This window comes from Bactrocera tryoni, chromosome 1 (genome assembly GCF_016617805.1).
Source record: "Bactrocera tryoni isolate S06 chromosome 1, CSIRO_BtryS06_freeze2, whole genome shotgun sequence".
Classification (NCBI taxonomy): Eukaryota; Metazoa; Arthropoda; class Insecta; order Diptera; family Tephritidae; genus Bactrocera; species Bactrocera tryoni.
This window is the reverse complement of record NC_052499.1, coordinates 14,878,981-14,902,033: the sequence shown is the minus strand read 5'-3', so window position 1 is coordinate 14,902,033 and position 23,053 is coordinate 14,878,981. Positions and strand designations below refer to the sequence as shown.

The window sequence follows — 23,053 nt, the reverse complement described above, 5'->3', positions numbered from 1 at the left end:
CTAACGAATTTATCAAAGAATTTAATGGAATTATATGGAAAAAATTAAGAATACAATTTTTTACCCACCACTGTTCTTGTAAAGCTATTTCTAATATACATATGTATGTATATAATTTGGGATTGTTAAATGTTTATGTGTTGTATTTCGGCTTTGATATATTCTAGGTCATGCCCTATTTATATATTTTGTAGACATAACATGAAATATAATACTTAAAATACAACATTTGTAATAAAAAAAAAACATTTCAATATTACGGTTATCCATACATACACATGTACATATGTACACATAGAATCACATGCATGTGAAACAGTTCTAAAAAATATTGTTATCCACCAATTTTGTGTGAATATACAAATATGTTAAGTAGCAGATAAGGAAAGGTAACATTATCTACAATGTTTACCAAATTTCATTGACCCTGAGTTTATTATGTATTTATGTATGTAAATGCAATTTACAAGAAATTATAATAAATTATAGATATGTATATGTTTTTATATCTTTCTCACGCATTTTAAAATTAAATTTAATGTAAAATTATGATATCTCATTCGTAAAAATGTATAGCAGAATACACATATGTAAATACATATATAAAAAACAAGAAAAAACGTTAACTTCGGTTGCATCGAAGATAAATACCCTTCACAGGTGCATTTCTGTTAGTAACTATGTGTTCAGTTTGTATGGAAGCTATATGCTATAGCTAACCGATCTGATCAATTTTTTCGGAGATTACATTGTTGCCTTAGAAAATAACATATACCAAATTTCGTTAATATATCTTGTCAAATGTGAAAGTTGTCCATACAAGAACTTAATTCCGATCGTTCAGTTTGTATGGCAGCTATATGTTATAAAGGTCCGATATCGGCCGTTCCGACAAATGAGCAGCTTCTTGAAGAGAAAATGACGTTTGCAAAATTTCAAAACGATATCTTAAAAACTGAGGGACTAGTTCGAATATATACAGACGGATAGACGGACAGACAGACGGACATGGCTAAATCGACTCAGCTCGACATATTGATGATTTATATATATACTTGATAGGGTCTCCGATTCCTTCTGGGTGTTACAAACTTCGTGACAAACTTAATATACCCTGTTCAGGGTATAATTATATGGGTGAAGCATAGGATATAGAATTTATAATGCCTGTAGGAATTTCACAAATATTGTGATTCTTTGCAATTAGTTAATTCGTACTTTTTAAAGATATTAATCTATAGCTTCTGAATAAATATTATTAGCCTGATATTTTAAACTTGCCAAAATAAGTATTCAAACCGTTTTTTTAACTGTATAATATTTACTCAATAACTTATTGTTATATAATAATATCCAATTATTACTCTCCTCGTTTAACTCAAAATTTGTTCTAAAAAATTTAAAAATTAAAGGTCTAAACTGCCGGGTTAAGCGAACGTGGACGTTAAATTAATAATAGACAACAGAGATGGACTGCGGACTGACATATTCATAAGTTTTACAAGAAATATTATACCAAGCATTTCCCTGCGACTAGCGAGTATAGGTACATTTATTATTTTGAAACGATTAGTACACGGGGGAAGATTTAACCTGGAATCTCAATGTAAATGATTTAAGGCAAAAAGTAAACATTTTTTTTAAACGGACTCTAACTTCTCCGAATGGACTTGATAACTAGGGTTCCATAACATGAATATGCCAGATAAATAACTTTTTTATCTTCAAATATTTAGAATGCAAAACAAAAAATCGATTCAATTTTTTTAAACTATGTTTAGGGAAAGCTGTAATTCTGCTAATAATTATTATTTAGTCACTGCTAAGCTGAATTTCTAAATTTAGGTTTGAAAGCAATTGTGTTCGGTACTTAGTTTTATAGTTTTTTTTTGCGTTTAAGTGGTTAGTTGACTTTGAGTATTATATATATATGTATATGCTACATTTATATTTTAGTATTTGCTAGTGAGTTAATGAATTTTATATTCAAAAAATTATATGCAAAACTCTTCATATAAACTTTCATACAAAATTCTTAAACTGCATCTCTTGATAACAGTAAGAGCTTACACTACTCAATATTGTGGGAACATTTTATAAAAATCGTTCACCCATTGCTATACGTAAACGATTCTGTGATTATTTTCACTTTCCTATGTACATACAGCTTTTGACAGCTAATTAGAAATGCTCTCTTTTTGTAAAGTGCTGATGAGTATAATGATTAAATGTTTTGGTATACCGTTATTTATATTCCAAAAAACCTTAAATTGTTTGTGTTACTCTATGTACTACGAAATTCGCTCAGTTTTGTAGTTGCACTGTTGAAGTTCTGTCAATTTTTTCCCAAACGGTAAATGCGTTACGATATAGAAGGTGAATTAAGTGCGACAGCTAATTAGAAACCGTTGTTTAAACAATTAAAATTTCTTCTGGTGCTAATTTTTATTGATAATATTATTGATTTCTGATAAGGATATGTTTCAAAGTTGTGGTTTAAAGGAAATTAAAATGCTGTACACCTGCCCTACTTGCTTACATTTTTGACCTTCGTCAGTCTGGAAAGACGTACAAAAAATGTTGAATCAGGTCAAAAAAATTGTTTTCAATGTCCTTAAGCATATACAGAATTTTCAATGTTACACGGAAAGAAAAAAACTTCAAGAGAAATAGACTGCTGAATTATTACCAACGCTCGAAGAGACAGAAAAAGAGCTCCACTGACATTCTATATAAAACTGAAGATGAATATATTGTCCAAATATCCAAGAAAACAGTTTCCCGGCGTTTGGTCGAATTTGAACTTCACGGTAGAGCAGCACGCAGGAAACCACTTCTGACTAAAATTCAAAGTAAACAACGCGTAGACTTTTCCAACTCTTATTGATCTTGGGCAACAAATCAATGGCAGTATGTTGTTTGGAGCGATGGAACCAAAGTTAATCGCATAGAACCTGATGGTCGAAGTTATGTTCGCCAAGCAATCTATCAAGAATTTGATTCTCGCTATGTTTCACGCGTAGTGAAGCATGGTGGAGGAACAATCATGGTGTGGGAATTTTTTTTTTTTTGGTGTAGGTCCGCTCCATACGTTTGACGCAATTTTAAAAAAGGAGAAATACGTCGACATTCTAAAAAATGTCATTCTCCTTAGTCTATGAGGAGGAATTTGCCTGTTATATAGAAATTCCAACAAAATAACAATCCAAAGCATACGTCAAAGTTGACACAAAAGTGTTTTGTTGAAAATTCCATTAATGTTTTGGAGTGGCCTGAAGAGAACACATCTTGGTTGATGCCTAAAATGCTGTAGGTACCAAAAATATCACAAATATGGATGTTCTTTAGATGAAATTAGGACGACATGGCAAGCAACACTAGTGGTGCGCTGTCAAAGTCTTATAACGTCAATTCGCAATATATGGGAAGCAGGAGTAAAGTAAAAGAGTTAAGAACAAAATACTACCTGAAAGCCAGCAATTTTTTTTAATAACAGTATTTTTTGCTTATAAAATATTTTCGTTTCTAATTAGCTGTCGCACGCAAATCGTTGATTCAACACATTTTTGTCAAAATCTTCAAAAAAAAAATATTTTTAATTAAAATTTTTACTATTAGAGTTTAAGTTAACCATAAGTTTTAGTAAAATGAGTGAAAAAACAGTAAAAATGAGTGATTTATTGGAAATTAACATCATTTACTTCAAACTATGTACATAGCGTTTCTAATTAGCTGTCAACAGTTGTATGTAAGTATATATAAGTATGTCTTGACTGTATTGAAGCTTATAAAGGGTACTTAATTTCGTTTATTTCTTAGTGACTTCTGGTGGCTGATTTTTTTAAACTGAAAATCTACTTTAGATTATAAAATCTAATTATAATTATGGTCTCCTTGGTTAAAGAAATATACCCACTTGAGAAAACTTCGAAATTTGCGGAAATATTGTTGAAAATTTATTCACAATAAATTTAGTGTCTCTATTAATCTAGTTTAGTAATATTTTCGTAACTTTCTTTAGACAGTAGTTTACAACCAAAAATTATATTCTTAATATAGGTGGACAAATTACAAACCTAATTTCAAATGTAATATACATACATACATACATAAGTATGTACATAGATGCTTTATTTTTTTTGAACTATTTAAAAATTTATATCTCAAGCAGTAAATGTACTCAAATATGTTTGAAAAACCAAATTAAGATAAAATTTAAATTTGTGGAAAAAAAAAATTATCAGTGTATTGATTCAACAAAAACAATTTTTTTTCCTTTCGTACTCTGAAAAATAGGTTCCTAGACACCTCTAAGAAAGCCTCTCCAAAAACCTTATTCATAATGATTTTTTTCATTGAGTTATAAATTCCTAAGAAATAAAAATTTTTCCAAAAATAATCAAACTTCAACCGTTAATATCTTTTAAACGGTTGGGTTTACGAAAAAAGCATAATATACCTTTTTTGTAGAGTATTCAATTTCCTACAAAATCCAAGGAACAAGATATTTTTTCAAGTAGTTGGAAGCGAGATATAAATTTTTCAATCTGATAATAAGAAAAAATAGAAAACTGTATGTAGGAGGACCTTCCCGTTACAATTAAAAACTCATGTTTGGAGAGGCTTTCTTAGAGGTGTCTAAGAACCTATGTTTCCAAGTACGAAACGAAAAAAAAAAAATTTTTTTTGGATCACTCTATTATACACTATACTAATTATATTTGATAAAATCATAAAATATTCTATTTTTTCTTTACAGCCCTGCAATGTCCCAATCATCACTACCGCCACAACCACCACAACCAATCCCTATTTCGGTGATAAATCGTGGCACAACACCAACAACAGCCGAACAGCGGCGTGCGAGTTTTGCGCGTCGCGCTGAGAGTTTGGTGGAGCGGGTGAGAGTATTGAATCAAATATACGAGGTATCAAATGACCAAGCGTGAGATTTTTCTGTATATTTTAAAATGTTTCTATTATCCAACCTATCCGATATTGATGCTTAGATATGCAATCCCTGCAGAGTGAATACAATGTATTACTGGCAACCAAGTCCTAATTTGAGAGCGTTTAGTTATGCAAAATGTGTTTGAAATGCTTACAGCTAGTGCGTAGAAATACATATCAATATACTATACTCGTACTTATGTATATCTCACATCATTTGCTCACCGGTTATTTTGGCTTCTTGCCGGAAATTTACATTTTATTATATGCATCCATATATGTATATGTACTTGTATATAGACTGGTAGATATAATATGTAAAATGCAAGATTTTCGTTTTAGTTTATGTAGTGAGTATCTCAATTATTATTTTTATTTTTATTTTTGTTTTTATTTCATATATTCTTTATTTTAGTTTTTAATTGCTTATTTCAATTTTGGCGTAATTTCACAAGCAGACATTTGTTTTAGACCTCTAATCGTATGTAAATAATCTCACGTGATTTTTAATTTTGTCATTTTGTTTGAATGAAAATAATTGCTGAGCAGCCAGCATGAAAAAAACGCTTCTCGGAAGCCTTTTGTATTTACAAAGCATATTTTAAGAAAATTTCTGGCAATCTGTTGATACGGCATGGTGACAACAATTTTTGTGGTTTACGTGAGTACCTGCCGACGACAGCCTTACCTCACGGTGATTTCTAGTAGCACATAGATCATTACAATGCGTTGATCAACGCCCTAAATTATAAATGCATTTTGAACGTATATTTTGGTTCCAATTGGTTCAGGTGGATAGGGACACCTTAGCCGTCTTGGTCGGGTGCGAGCCCGATCTAAAACCTCTGCCGTACTTTGGGTCCGGCACCTGGCCACAATGCGACTCCACATTGGATTGAATTTTTCAACCCTGTCTGCGTTTAAATTTCAACCACAGCCAACACGAATCTTCACAAAGGGCCAAACCCAATAAGCAGATTGGAGTTACCTCTAAGGGCTAACTGCTCCCCGTGGTACCAGGTTATAGTATTTGGTGTGACTTTGTAGCTTTTGCTACTACCAGTTGAGCTCCCCAAACTCAATGACTGGTGACATTTGTCGCTTGAATAAATGCCTTTATATTAGGAAAATATAAAGTTTATAATATCATTTCAAAATTTTCAGCTGTCGCTCTCAGATATAACCAATATATAACCATTTTATAACCAAAACTCAATTTTTTTTCAATTAGAATTGTTTCTCTTATATCATTTTTCTTTCGCCTGAAACTTATGAAAAGTGATGTTACGTCATTTTGCATTTTAGGTAACGATATGTACTTATTCCATGCAAATTTTTTTACGTACATTCATAATAACAACAACAGCCTACTGGGCTGCCTAAGTAGGGAAAGTACATAACTACGCCTCCATTCAAAAGCCAGGGATAATTAGGTCCACTCAAACGTTTGAATATGATTTTTATTGAATTGAGAGTCTAATCAATTATTCAAATCACAATGGCTTAGAAAATTAATGCAAATGACTTAAACAGAAGAAAGAATTAAGCAATTGACTTTGGACCTGCAGCGTGCTTATACAGAGGCTTATGTATGTATGTACATATATATAGAATAAGTATATAGAAGCGCAAATAGTATATGCATTTATGGTAGTTATTGACATTGCTGATAAATTGTTTGCTTTGAAATGAAAGTGCAAACAGCACTTGATAAGTCAGTGGACTTTTGAGGTTCACGGCTACAAACTTCAACTATAAGACGACTGCATTCAATTGTATTTGTATGCAGCAAAGAGAGAGTTCAGAGAGGCAACCATCTACTCGGAAAGCCAAGTACCTCAACAAATCAGTCAAATAGTTCAAGCAAAAGTTAAAAACAAGGATCGAATTTTTTTTTTTTTTTTTGTAGGGGAGTTAAGCTGTAGTGTTTATAAGCAAAGATTTTGTAAATGATTCAGCAAGGAATTAATGAAAAATTTATAAAATTAGTTTTAAATGAAATTTTGAAGCCAAATCGATAGAGTAAAACGATCTTGAAGAAAAGATTCCACATTGACATCTCTCTTCCAAGAAGAGAAATCACAGATTTATATGCCAGATTGTTTTTGGTATTTATCTGTTAAGAGAAAGTGTCACGGTAGTAAGCGATTTGGGCTGAGAGAATTCAAAAAATGAGAACCTCGAGAAATTTATTTCGGAGTGACATTCGTACTATCAAATAAATTACTTTAAGGGATTACATGGGCTTACGTGTCACAAAAATCGAATTTTTTATTGTCTTATTAAATTCTACATCACCCGTAGAATGTTGTCTTAAATTTTCAAGTTGAACCGAGTAATTAAAGGATTTTATTCGATTACAACTATTTGAAGAAAAATGTCGCGAAATTTTCATTGAAATTCTCATTTTTTTGTAAAAATGAAATTTTCAGTTTTTCTTCCTTCGTTCTGATTCGTTCATGATCCTGTAAGGAGTTATCTGAGCAACGTGGGTGCATATTTTTTCGGAGAGGTCACCGGAAATGGCGTCGCAATGGCCGAGTTTAAAATATATTTTTTTTAATTTTCAGAATTTCTGTGTTAATGTTTGTAACAATAAAAAATTCTAATATAATATTTAATTTTTTATATGAGAAAAAACATTTTGAAAAAAGGCTGTTTTACACCAGAAGAAACTCATGTAACCCCTTAAATCGAGAAAAACCGTTAACTTCGGCTGCATTGTAGCTTCACAGTTGCATTTCTTTTAGTAATTTCGTGTTCAGTTTGTATGGCAGCTATATGTTATAGTGGTCCGTTATCGGCAGTTCCGACAAATGAGCAGCTTCTCGAAGACAAAATGACGTTTGCAAAATTTCAAAACGGTATCTTAAAAACTGAGGGACTAGTTCGTGGATATACAGACGGACAGACAGACAGACAGACGGACATGACTAAACCGACTCAGCTCAACATACTGATCATTTATACTTTATAGGGTCTCCGACGCTTCCTTCTGGGTGTTACAAACTTCGTGGCAAAGTTAATATACCCTGTTGAGGGTATAAAAATGGATTGCCTTATCCAGCTAACACCGTGTTCTAATACTTTGTATCGATGCCATACTTAATTCATTAAGTCGATGGGTGTGAGAGTTTGTGTAGGCGCGTAAATGGATATGCGAGTGCATATGTACTTACTTTATAAATATGTACACACACACATACATATGTATATACATATGTAACAAGTTTAATTAATCGAAATTGAACGTAAATACTTCATAGACCGTAATATGAAGATGTACGAGTTTAGTCTGCAAAGAAATAAATATTGAGATGTATGGTTGTATGCACAAGCATATCTACTCAGTGATTAGTTTGTTTTTGTTTACTGATCTACATATATGTACTCATACAATTTATGGCTTGCTTAACATACATACATACATACAAAGTATGTAAATTTGTGCCCCTGTGCCTTGCGCTGATAACCATCGTGAGCCCATCTGTTGGATATTTCGCTCCCGCCCAACCTTTGCCCTCCATAATGGTTGCTTATCTCGGCTGTGTTGTAAGTCAAGTGCAGGGCGATTAAGATAATTAAGTATGAATTGAAAAATTCTCATTGTACGTCTGTATTTTTAGTGCTTCTCTTAAATTAATTGCCTACTGCAGATCTATTTACATATGATAATACTATATGTATGCTTACAATATATGTACATACATACATATGTATGTACGTGTGTATTTTCACTGTTGGAAAGTGGGTTGCATCGTCTCGGTTAAGCTGAACTTATGCGCTTGAATAATTGCCTCAATAGTGAAATTCATTACATATGACATGTAGATATGTATGCACATGCTTACGTATATATACTCATGTATATAATCGTTTGATTTGCTTCGTTAATTCGCAATATTTTCTTATGCCTGTTCTCAGAGCAATGGGTGCACATCGAAAAATATGGCTTTCATCTTTACAACCGATTGATGAAGCGATTTTGTGCTTTAACGCGCATTAAAGAAATATTACTTGAAATTCATTTCTGCCTTTATTTTTGTTTATTATCATTTTTTATACACTGAACAGAGTATAAGTTAGCTACGATCAACAGGAAATATTAGAGACTCCATAAATGATCAGCGTGGCGAGCTGAGTTGTGTAAGCCATGTCTGTCCGTCTGTCTGTATATACATACATATGTATGCGAACGGGTTCCTCACTTAATGAGATATGGATAAGAAATTTTGCACACGAATACTTTTTTATTTGAGGAGATAGTATGTACCTTCACGAAATTTGGTATCTATTATTACTCCAAGTAACGGGACAATCTCCGAAAAAATGTTGAGATTAGACCTCTATATTATATAAGTAGCTGCCAACGATTCCTACAGGGTGTTACTAAGGTGATAAATACTTTTGTTGACCTAACGGTTGTTTGTATTACCTAAAACTAATCGAGCTAGATATATAGTTTTGTATTTATAAATGATCACGGTGATGAGACGAGTTGAATTCCGAGTGACTGTCTGTCCGTGCAAGTGCACATGAACATATCTCCTAAGCCATTTAAGATGCAATAACCAAATTTGCTCAGGACAAATCCTTTAAGTATTCCTACCGACATTGTAAAAATAAATGAAATCGTATATAACGCCACACTCTTCCCCTATAACGGTGCGGTTAAAAATTACTTCAGCGCGATAAATCAATAAATAAAATTATACGTTACATACGAGATAGTAGGTACGAGAGGGCTTTATAGGAACCGTCAATGAATGTATCGTGATAAAATTTTGCAAAAATATTGCTTTTGTTGTACGTCATTTCGAGTCTAAAAATTGCCAAAATCGGACTTTGGTTAATTTGTGAGATTGAATTTCGGAAAAAATCCATTCCTGATAATATTATACCCGTATGTAAAAAATGAGTAAAATCGAATCAGTACTTCCTTTTTGTAATATAAATATAAAGTTTTGCAACCCCTGAAAGTAAGTCATCCTTACAAGTCGGCTATACTCGAATTTAGCCCTTCTTTACCTGTTTGAATATTAAATAATAGTTTAAACGATAAGTATTTTCTATACAGGTAGTTGTGTTTGATCGGCCAGTTTGTATGACAATTATATTGATCTGAGCAAATTTAATTAAGGATTAGTGACAAAAGGTTCACTGAACCCAAATATAATATAAACAAAGGTTGTTGACTTTGCAAAATTTAAACAAGGGTTCTGGATTTGGCTATATGTAAACAAAAAGGTCATGTAAAAATAAGTTGTTGACTTGGCTAAATGTACACAAAGGTTGTGGACTTGGCTAAATGTGAACAAAACGCTAACTCACCTCATAAAATGTAAACAAAGAGTTCATTGAGCTCGGCAAAATGTAATCAAAAGGGTCATTGCCCTCAAATATAAACCAAGGTTGTGGACTTGGTCAAATGTAAGCAAAAAGGTCATTGACCTCATAATGTTATTGTAATTCTATGCAATAAGATTTTACCCTGTGAAGGATATTAGAGCATCGGTGTAGGTGAAGGTAATTTTTTTTATTTATCGTAGTATAAAGGTTTGCTACACCTAAAGGTATTTCGCCTGCTTTGATACTTGCAAGTTTTAAGAGTTTGAAATGTTCGGTTACAGCTGACCTTAGCGCTTCCTTATTTGTAATAAGGTTGCTACTTTATTAGCACTCATTAGAAGAACAGAGTGTGAAGTTCAGCTAAAATTGTAACTGTAAAGGAATTAAGACAATGTTATCTCTTTTATAAAAATTAATTCTGTTTATACACATTGTGGGTCTTAATGTACTTTCCGTGCTTGCCCGACATGGCAGTATCTGATTTTTGTTCTCCCTTTCGCTAGTACTCTAGTCTACAGTCTCAAAAACAAATCGACAATTTGTTTTTTGTATTCAGTTGTAGATGGACGACCACCGAAACTCGGCGACGAAGTATTTTTCTTAACAGAAATTTGATTGAAAATGTATCCCTCTTTTCATATTATAGATTTTATAGTAAGCACTAAATGGCTAACTCTTAGTGAACCTAATCTACATTATAATCTATGCAGGTATGATGCTGTCACTTCATTAACTAATTTTAAAATTATATTTGCATTGCAAGCAAAATACTCGATTGTGACTATCAAATGGAAATAATTGATTGGTCCAAACACATTAAAACTTAAAATTAAAAACTGCTTCCTAAATTATTGCAAAGCTTTTAGGTTTGCAAACACAAGTCATAAGCAACTGTGAAATTAACAGACGATTAAAATGGAAATCACGTTTCCTAAATAAAAATATTCCATAAATCACTTCATAATTGTCTTTATGTGTATGTGTGTATTTGGCGAAAAGTGTGAAATATATTTTTAATTGCTTTGCTTAGCGTTGTAATTATATTTTTTCGGGCATTTATGGTTCGGTGTGTTGGAAATAAAAATCTAGAATGTACTATATACCTCAATAATGTATGTATGTATACCTACTTGTATAGTACAAACTGAAGGTCGATGACTTTCTGCAAAAATATGTATGAGCTCAGAGGTTGGTGTGATATTTTTGCTCGGAACGGGCTATATTAAGTTTGCCGCGAAGCTTGCAAACGCAGAAGGAAACGTTGGAGAGCATATAAAATATGATCAGTGTGATGAGTTTAGTCGGTTTAGCCGTATGTCCTTCGGTCCGTTCATCTGTCTCTACTTCATTTATGTACAAGTCCTTCAGCTTTGAGATATCGATCTGAAATTTTGTAAATGTTCCTTTTTCCTCTAGAAGCTCCTCAATTGTCTGAACCGCCGATATTGGACCACTATTGCAAATAAGTGTCAAACAAACTGAAAGTTCCAAATGATGTAAGTAGTAAAAAACTTCTTTATTTGACAAAGTATATTCAAGAAATTTGACATAGATTATTCTTCAAGGCAACAATATAATCTCCGAAGAAATGGTTTAGATCAGACCAATATAGCATATATTTGCCATACAAACTGCTCGTTCCAAATCAAGATAAAGATCTTTCTACTGCCTTTTATGTTATTTAAAATGCACCTGTGAAGGATATTATAACTTCGGTGAAGCTTGAAGTTAACCTTTTTCCTTGTTTGCTATAACATCTCACTGCCAACTTGTGCTATTCACTTAGTGCATCCAATCTGAGCTAATTGAACTAAAATTAAATAATGCAAAACATATACCACAAGCTTGATAACTTAAGAGCTTCTAAATGTTCTCTTCATATTTCATTTAAATATTTCCTCATTTGTGTAATTTTTAATCACATATGTAAGTATGTTAATATTTACCTATGTATATGTTTTTGTAACTTTTGTACTGCTGTTCCCCAACTTGGCTATTGTTATCTAATGAAATTCTATTGTAAATCGGTAAATTTGTTTAAAATTTTCTTTCTGTTTGTTAGGACGAAACTGCAATCTTTTGCCAGCCACTTCATCATCGCACTGCACATTGGGGTTTTGCTGTAAGCTTTTAACCAAAAATTTTAAAATTTTTCAAAAATATTTTGTTCTTACTTTGCTTTAAAGGTTATACCGAATGAAATTACAGTTTACATTAGCTATTATATTTGCTTTGAAAAACAATTTTAACTGTATTTAAGACTATTAATCGATTATCGTTTTGGTGGGAGTTAAACAATATTTATATTAATGTTCTTATAAATTTAACTCGGCAAGCAAACTGATTGTCATTAGCGTTATTTCAAAATTTCTATTTTTCGACATAAAATAACTTTGAACTATATTTGAAATATAATATTCTATAGATCTTAACTGTTGTTAACTCGGCTATAATCGCGTAAGCGGTGTTTACGCCAATTAAGAAGAAGAAGAAGATAGATCTTAAAATCTAAAACGAGATAGATATAGATATTGGGTTATAGCTGAAATCTGGGTGACTGTCTGTCTGTCCGTCCGTGTGACGGTCCGTGCAAGCTGTAACTTGAGTAAAAATTGCGATAGCTTGATGAAACTTGGTATGCGGGTTTCTTATCAGACCACAAACAATTTTCAAGAAGTGGGTGTGGCACCACACTCTAACAAGTTTAATGTACATATCTCCTACACCACTTAAGCTATAACAACCCAACTTGCTGAGTACAAATTTTATAAGAATTTCTACCGACAGTGTGAAAATAGATGAAATCGGGGAATAGCCCCGCTCATTCCACATATAACGGTACCTTTAAAAACTACTAAAAGCGCAAAAAATTAATAGGGGTATTCAGACCAGCCTTGTTAATTCGTTAGTTGTTATTCGGTAGTATTTACATGTATTTTGTTTTTGTAAAATTAACAGACTATCGTTCTACCGAGTAACGAACTATCCATCGGGCAAGCTTGATAATTGTTTCGTTACTCGGTAATATCACATCAGCTGTTCTCCTACTCCTCTGTACATCAATTTAAAGTACTTACCAGTAATAAATTTGATCTACTCCACATAATTTTCAATTAGTAAATGACTGATAATTTTTGATTTTGCTCTTTGTTGAGGCATTTTTACTCTTTAATAAAATTGAATCAGCTGTTTCGGAATAAAATTTATCATACTACAGAGGTATAACAAAAAGTATGTTCACAGTTAAGCCTTTTAACGAAGTATCAACTCACGAATTACCAAATTAACAGGCTTCGGCCTGAATACCCCTAATAACTAAATACGTCAGAGCGGGTAAAATTTACCTGCGAGATGGTATGAGGTGGCTTTACGGGAGCCGGGGAAAAAATTGCACGACGGACGTGGCACCGCCCACTTTTCGGTGAAATCACATATCTCGGAAAACGAATGAGCGATTTCGACTAAATTTAGTATGTGGAATTTTTTCATATTTCTATGTCACAGTGCAAAAGTGGGAGAAATCGGACTAAAACCATTCTTACTTCCCTTATAACACAATTTTAAATTCCATTAGATGCTTTCACTTTTCAGTGTACAAGTCAAGAAGTAATTAATATAACGGGAAAGAATTTGCCCGAATAATGCCTTTAGAGTATGCCAACTTTTGACCAAAAATTTTTCTCCAGTATTTATTGTCGACTTTTGACCGAAAATATTGATCAATGTATGGAATATACAATTGAAATTCGGAGAGAATACTTTTCTGGCAGTAGTATCTCTGTGTATCTAAAATGGGTTGAAACGGGTCAGTACTTCTCTGATCCCACATATACCTAATGTAAAGAAATTTCGAACTTTCGGGTGGCTTTATGCTGCATACATATATTGGCCAATATTTGAGTTATCTCAATGACAATTAAAGAACATGTTTTGCTCAAAACACTATACCTTTGTGCCTAAAAAGGCACAATTGGGTGAAAACTTGACCTAGCCCACATATAACTAATATCCGGATTTTCGAGCGTCCGGCTGATTTTACTCAATGTGATTGGTGATTGTACATGAGTATGTAAGGTACATTAATGAAACCCTGTGAACATTTTTTAGTATGTGGCATGAAAAGAGCCACGGGTTGATACCACACCAACTCCCATATACTACGCATAATCATTTCAATTTTTTTACAAATCTTATGGTGAATATGTCGGTCAGCGTATGAGTTATATGTATAGTATAAGTATATATGTATGTATAAAATTGTTTAGATTCCGGTTCCAAGGTTGACGTTTTACACCATAAAGTATTTCCCAGGCTTTGATTCTTGTAAGTTACATGAGTATAAAGTGTTCGGTTGTACCTGAACTTTCTTACTTGTTTTAACTTGTTTTTCTTATAAATTTTGTAAATTAAAAAAAGTAGACAGGTTCCAATCGTCTTCAAAAAATGCATCAGTGTTTCTTCATTTTATTATTATTTTTCTTTTTTAATTTACAAACCGTTGGCAACCTTTTTTACAAATTAACCAAGAAAATAATATTACAATCGGCTCAGGTTTAAATTTTAACGAAGAATTTGCAATAACTTCGACCACCCTAGTTTTTACTAAACATATATATAAATCTACATACATACATATGTGTGTATATTTTCTATTTTTACGGTTTGTTTTGATAAGTCTCGTTGTGAATCTATTTCTGTCGACAAAATGTAAACAATCTCAAATAAGCTATAATAAGCTAATTTATATTTATTTGCATTTTAATGACAATAAAAATTAAAAAACTTGGATGCTTAGCTATATATGTACATATACATATACTATACATTATATATTTGTATAAAAAAAGTAGAACAATGCTTGTAGAAGATTACGTAAAAGAAAGAAACGCCTCACCCAACTTTTTTATCACTTTAATCTAAGAGCAAGCTTCTACACTTAATTAATTTAAGCGTTTTTTTTATTCTTGTCAAAATCTAATTGTAATTCAAATAATTGTATCTACATATGTTCATACATATATACTAATGTATGTATATATGTATATGTATGGTTGTATGTTTTCTTATCTTCAATGGCTGTTATGCCTCACATTTTTAATTATTTTGAACTAGTACCCGTGAGTAGAACATCGCTCAATTAAAATGTAATAAATATGTATGTATGTATATACATAAAATATATAAATATATATGCATGTACGAGTATTTTTATATTTATGTATATGTATGTATGTATGTATTTTTGAATGTAAGTTCATATGTCTATTTATATGTAGCAACGAGCACATAAACTTATGGTGACGTACAATTAATTGAACCACCGGTCAGCGATCAGCGCTTCAATACTGACGTAAGCGCATAGTTATGGTTAATATTTGTGTGTGTACGTAATTACAAATATGTAGTATGTACATATATGTATATAGATCTAATTTGGGTGGAATTCAATTACTATTACCAAATAGAACTAATTGCTTCATTTCCAACTCGTACTTCATCTAGCATAGCCAGATTGCTATTTCCGTCTGGTACATGGTATTCTTAGTATAATAGAGGGGGTTATGATGGAGTTATATGTATGTAAATTAAGGGTGAACTATTTCGATTTTTTAAAGAAAAACACAAAAACTTTAAATTTAGTGTAATGTGTTTATTATCATTCGAAAGAACATTCTTTGGCATTTATTTTTTGAAGATTATCTCATTCAAATGTTGGCCGTGGCTACGTCTCAGATGGTTCATCCGTTGAGTCCAATTTTCGATGATTCGTTCAAGCATTTCGACTGGTAACTGGCGAATGACATGCGTGATGTTTTGCTACAAGGCCCAAATCGAAGCGGGATTATCCGCATAGACCTTAGACTTTACATATCTCCACAGGAAAATTCTAACGGTGTGATATCACACGATCTTGGTGACCAAACGAAATTATCTGCTCACCGAAGTGTTCTCATAATAAATCCATTTATTTATGCGATGTGTGGAAAGTAGAAACCAAATGTCGACGAGATCACGAGCTTCAATTTCAGGCATCAAATAGTCGGTTATCATGGCGCGATAAAGGCCATCATTTTTCAAAAAATATGGACCTGGTCCATCGGTCCACAAACCACACCAAACCGTTTTTTTTTTTTGGATGAAATGGCAGCTCTTAAATTTATTCAGGTTGCTCTTCGGCCAAAATACGGCAATTTTGCTTGTTTACATATCTATTGAGCCAGAACTGGGCATAATCACTGAACAAAATTTGGCTCGAATATGTTGGAAATTCTTGAAACTTTTCAGAACCCACAGCGAAGCGATGTCGATTGGGAGGTTCGAGCAACTTCAGTTTTTGCACAAGCTGTATTTTGTACGCTTTCAAATAAAGATATCGACGTAAAATGCGCCAAGTCGTTCCAAACGTCAGTCTGAGTTGATCCGAATGGCGTCAAATCGACTCTCTTCGGTTTGTGTGTACACCCTCAGCCAAGACTGCTATATTTTCTTCACTCTCTTCTCTCCAAATTGGAACTAGATAGCTTCAAAACTCTTCCTTTTAAGGTGGAAACCGTTTTGAAAAACACCACTCTGAGAAAAACGCGTTTAAAGATTGGAGTTGCAGTGTTCCCCACCCTATTCCCTTTCTACAAGAAACGCTGTAGCGACCGTAATAATTTGAATTTCGATTTCAAAATTTAAGAGTATGTTTAATATAGTCTATACCTTCCGATAATGCAACAACAAAAATCGATTTTTTGAAAATTTCACACTGAGACGATCTCTTAAAGGAAATTATATATGAGTGCTCGAGACTTTCTAGAAATGATAGTTAATATCTCTCATTAATAAGCAAAACATGGGATGTGTATTTGTGTATATACAATGGACATACATATATGGGAACATAATTGACAGGTCCTACTTCTGCAATAACTCTTATAACGCTTGCATAAATAAAGTACTTTAAATTTTCCTCCCAAAAATACAATGAAACTTGATAAAATCATAAACCTTTTTAATTCTACATACAAAACAGGTTCCAATGTAAATTATATTTCATACCAATCTCTTCTAAATAGATATACACATGTACAACATACATATGTATGTCAATCAGTATGCTTATACAAATGTCTAAAGAGCATCTGTGTATTCGCTATCCAATATATGCATTTTAATAACATATTCACACGCCCATATAATATATATGTATTTCAAACGATCCAACTGAGATAAATAAGAGTTAATGAAAAGATACACATCTGTATCTACATACATATATGCCAATTCCATATACATACTAACACAATTACGCAGCAGAGTTTATACGCCTTTTGCACGAAAATTTGTGCGGAAAGCACGCGAATATAACGAGCAAAATAAATGAGCGATAAAGTAAAAGCGTAATAAAGTAAGACATCGACGACGTCAGCAAAACCATACAATAACAATAAGAAAAGCAAACGAAAAGCTGAGTTGCTGGTATGTGCGTTAGCGGCGCATTTTGGGGGCATGGCAGTCGCTGGTATTCATGCTAGTTTAGGAGAGCTTTTATTATTCTCACACACATTCACAAATACATACACAAATAAATATGTACGCATTATGACTTGTGTGAGTAAAGATTTTGCGCATTACAAGCCATATGGATGAGCTTTCAAAAAGCTTTACGAGAGTTATTTTGGCGGCTTCTATGTTTTGTATATACAACTATATTATGATACCTGTGAGCTTACACAAATTGCGTTAATGTATTAATTATTAGTAATTGAGTGGGGATTTGAGTTCAACATAATTTAATTTTTGTATTTTAGAAAGCTTTTTAGAAAGGCTAACGAGTAGTTTAAATTTTAAGACCATTTTAAGGCATTTTCGTTGTTGAATAAAATTTTTTATGCATTTACCTTTAATTTACAGCCGACTTTTAACATTTATAGTCGTACCTAGATGTTTTTTAAAAAAATTACTCATACGCACTGCCTAACTATTGAAGAAGCATGCGTAGTTAGATTTTTGAATATTAAAAAAATTTTATTTTGAGAAGCGGCAAATGTTTCTTACAAGTTTCTTATATTAAATCTAATCATTTTGAAATTTAATCAAAATTATACATTATATTCTGTATTATTGTTACGAGTATATATACATAATATTCACATTTTTATAGTAAATGTTGCTCATAAATTTCATAAACACATATATTTATATAGTAAGTGTTACTTAAAATTCCCCACTCATACAAATGTACATATATACTAATAATTTGTTTTTATGCCTTTGCTATTCTTACAAGTCTCCTAATTGTTCCTTTTGCTTTTTTACTACGCCTCCCTGAAGTTAGTTCGTCTTAAGCAATCAAATTTATTGCTACACCTTTTTCTTTGCTTATGCTCATATAATTTTTTGTGATCTTGTTTAGCTCCTACTTCATTAGTGGGTAGCGTCGTCCTTTCATGAACCTCTTCAGTTTTGTAACCAAAAACAGACACAGGGTGCCAAGTCTGGGGAATACGGTGGCTCCGGTGCAATTATTTTGGCTCAAATATTCGCTCTCAAGCAACGATGCATGAGCAGGGTCAAATACAATGATCAAATATAAAATTTTTCCCTTTCACAAATTCAGTCGTTCCTAGCGGATTGCTTAGCGCAAATTGCGGTTAACTTGCAGGCAATATCCTCTATTGACGGTATGACATTTAGCACGAACTCATGATGCACGACGCCACTGCAATCGAGGAAGACTGTTAACAAAACCTTCACATTCACACCTAACTTAACGCGTTTGTTTGGTCTTGGATGATTGATCTTTGGTTTCCACCCAAGATTCGTCCCCAGTTAAGAGCCTTTGCAAAAAGCAGACAAACCAAAGGTCGTTCGCAAATACTGGCAAAAGTTCAACATCTTCAAAATCTGACGTTATAATGTCAAATGATATTACCAACATAACTCAACAAACCAATCGAAAGAAAATGAGCAATATAAAATTCGCAATAGACCGCGTATGTACATATATATATATATATATAAACCAAAACATACGTTCAAGCAAAACAGCACAGACTGCAAAAATTAACAAGATTCATTCAAAATGGTTTTCAATCGAGAGCACGGTCGTTTTACCTTTTTCATGATAATTGTCAAATGAAAATACATACAATATAAAAAATTATTTTAGTGTAATGTGTTACAATTACCTAGAAAGTCTAGAAAATGTTTGACAGCTTGAAACTATGCTACGCTCTTTTAAAGTCTGCTCTGCATTTTAAATTTTCTAATTACCTGGATTAAAATAGCAGAATTTCGAATCAGTGCTGTAAATATATAAGAACTAGAATGGTTTTTCTAAAGCGGTGAACGATTTTTATTTTTGTATTAGCGTAATATAATACACATACACACGTACATATAAACAATACATGAGAAGTAGTTGAGATTGTTTTGCGCAACAGTTTTATGATGCGAATTCAAAGCGCACCTGTATGTAAAAAGTACATGCGTATCTGATTGATCAATTTTCAATCAGTTTTCTCCATAAAAAACGGGAAACTTAAATTGCTTAGTAGTTTTTTTACTAGCTTTATAACGGGTTTTTCTATAAAGCGCTTTGCTTTCTATAAAACGGTTTGGGATATTAATGAAATTCTTTATTCCAGTGAAAGTACATTCAATGTCATTATGTATGGCCTTCGATTTCTTTTGTATGGCACCATGGACACGCTTGCAGAAGTCCAGACTGAACCCAATTTTCGACGGTTTTCAAGAATAAATCGACCGATACTACTGCAATTTCACGTTCGATATTCGTATGAATTTCATCAATCGTCGCTGGCTCGTTAGTACAGACCATAGATTTGACACACCTATTTCCTGTGTCTAACGGCATCAAATCGCTCGATCGAGGCGGCCATTTCGTAAGATAACACGTTCACCAAACTTTGTTTTTAATAAATCGATTGTGACATACGCAGTGTGGCTTGTGGCGCCGTTCTATTGAAAGCACATACTGTCCAAGTCCATATTATTCAATTCGGGTCAAAAATATTCGGTTATCATTGAGCGGTAGCGATTCCCATTCACAGTGACGTGCCGGTCTTGATCACCACGGAAGAAGTACGGCCTAATGACGCCGCCGGCCCATAAACCACACCAAACCGTAATTCATCATCGCTGAAGATGAATTTTCGTCGAAAATCCGGACTATATCAAGTTGTTGCTCAGCCTAATTCACTGACTCCGAATTTTGGTAGTCAATTTTAATAATTTCGTCTCGTTGTTGGATCGTGTATCTGATAATCATGATGAAATGGCAAGCATTACTGAAGAGAAATGTCAAAAGAAAGGAAAAATATATGACGTCGTTTGCTGTAACTATCAGTCTACTTTTGTAGCGACTCTATTAGAAAACCCAACAAAGCCTTTCCTCAATATATATATCTGTAAGCGTAACTGTAAGTAAAGTGTTGGGTGGAACTCATTAAACACTATCCTATAATTACTACCGTACATGACAATGAAACCGGCATTATAATGAAAACAACAATAAATACTTAAGTGAAACAACCATTTATATACAAGTAGGTATCTACTTTCAGTTTGTTGGTGAAAATTGAGTGTGTGTGAGACCACTTAAGCACGCAGCGGGAAGTGAACAAAAATAAAGTGATTTTTACATTGTTTTCTCATTTCTGCATTTCAATGCAATGATGAAAGGCAACCTAATCGAAAATAAGCAAAACAAATATGAAAAGAACAAGAAAATAAACAAATGAAAACATAATATGAAACCACATAAAAAAGAAAGAAAAAGCCCACGCACAAGGACGAAGGGCAAGTTCACAATGTGTTGTGCTTGGTCAATGACAGCCAACAATAGTTGCTATTTTTCCAATAAAAGAAAAAATAATAATATTTATGTATATGTGTGTGTGACTAGAATAACAACAAAAGCTTACAATTACAAGTGTGTTTGGGTACAATGGCTTGAACCACAATATGATATATCTGTGCTTATCGTTTGCAGGTGAAAGTGGTAAAAGAAGTTAGGCAAAGGGCGCAGCTAAAGATTTCTAAACTGATGGAAACGCGTTAAAAAATTATATCATATAAAATATAAAATTTTATACTTGAAATGAAATTTTGAAAAAAATTTCACAAAAAAATTTAATATGTATAATAAATAAATAAAATATAATTAAAAAACAGTATTCCTTTGGATAATTACGTTTTAAAATTATATAAGAGCAGACTGCAGACAAGTAGCAAAAAAGTTACAAAAAAAATTAAATTAATCTTATTATTTTAAATTTAAATAAAAAAAATAATTTTATTTTTTATTTTTCAATTATGTTACCCAAACACCAAGTACTCCTTAAGAAGTACTTAATACCAATTTAATAAAAGCTTTCACAAAATCTTTAATTGTCCTACACGGCGTATACGTAACATTTAAATCACCGCTTTCTATTGCACGAAACAGATCGTGCTTTAAGGCAATTGTAGTCAATTAATAACATTTTTTTACTACAGTTGGATAATTGCATTGTATTATTTTACAGCATATTAATTTTACCATTATTTTAATCGAAAATGCGTAAAGCTAGATTTCTTTGTAAATCCAGGCGAACCCTAACCTCAGACAACACAATATTGCAGTCTCTCCATAACAAAGCTGAGTCGAATAGTGTACATACATATATGTTTAGTTGTTGAAGTCAGGATAGGCCAAAGAGCGTTGATACTTTTCTATTAAAAGTCTCTCAAAGCATTGCTATTATGACGTCACTCAACGCTGTGCTTTCAATCTTGGTTCGTATGTATTTAAAGCCAAAACCATTTGACTATAACTCTAGTAAAATTCTATAAAAATTAAAGGTTGAAAACAGTGAAATACTAATTTTTTACTTAATGCTATGGTCTCAATTTCAATTATCTTCTCGTATAAAATATACATAGTTTGGTGCAATCATTACGAATAGCATGTGCATACATAAAATATTTCGCATTGTGTTCTTTATGCTTTGGACGTGGGCGTGAATTACCATGAAAATTGCCCTTCGCCTCTAAGCTTGAAAGCTCTCTACATACTAAAGCTTTTCGCTGACACATATACAGATGTATGTACATAAATTTTACCGGGGTAGTGAGTAGCAACCCAAGCACTACGAAACGGAAGCAAAAGAAAATTAATAAATTGGTGTAAAAGCAAAAAAAGGACAAAAACAAATGCGACTCTTATATGTAATAGTATGTTTGTGCTGTGACACTGGCACACATTAGTGATAGAAAAGGAAGTGGAAGACCGTATTACAATCATGCCGGCTAGGAAAATTAATTCATAACATGGAAAAGTGCTGTTTTTCTTAGACTTGGCGACATTAAGGGGTTACATGGGTTTCCTCGGATAAAAAACAGTCAACAATTTTTTTCTTATACTTAAAAAAAATTAATATTTTATTATATTTTTTAGTGTTACATACACTTTCAACAAAGAAATTCCGAAATTTCTGGAAAAAAATATTTTAAACTCGGCCGTTGCCCCCGTTGGCAGGATAACTCCTTAGATGGTCATCTAATGTGAAAATAGTAGATGTTTTAGTAAAAGCCTTTACTTAAAACATGGAGGAAGGAAAAAAATGAAAATTTCATGAAGATCGGTTGAGTAGTTCTCGAAAAATTTTGCCAACCGTCTTCAAAAACTCAGTTTCGAGAAAAACGCATTTAAAGACGGCGCACTTAGCCCAGCTAGCCTCGAGCGCACAAGTTCTCAAAGCTG

The 23,053-nt window shown here is 32.7% G+C and overlaps 1 protein-coding gene across 7 annotated transcripts in view; it reads left to right on the top strand.

The window, feature by feature from the left end:
* LOC120772139 (uncharacterized protein ZK1073.1) overlaps positions 1-23,053 on the top strand; it is a 62,418-nt gene that overhangs the window by 2,121 nt on the left and 37,244 nt on the right. For 4 of the 7 annotated variants that reach the window (XM_040100562.1, XM_040100587.1, XM_040100580.1 and 1 more), the window contains exon 2: positions 4,760-4,928. In XM_040100562.1, coding sequence (XP_039956496.1) covers positions 4,767-4,928 — 162 coding nt within the window. In that variant the 5' untranslated portion in view covers positions 4,760-4,766. The remainder of the gene's footprint in view (positions 1-4,759; positions 4,929-23,053) is intronic. The other 3 variants (XM_040100612.1, XM_040100603.1, XM_040100595.1) reach the window with 1 other exon arrangement.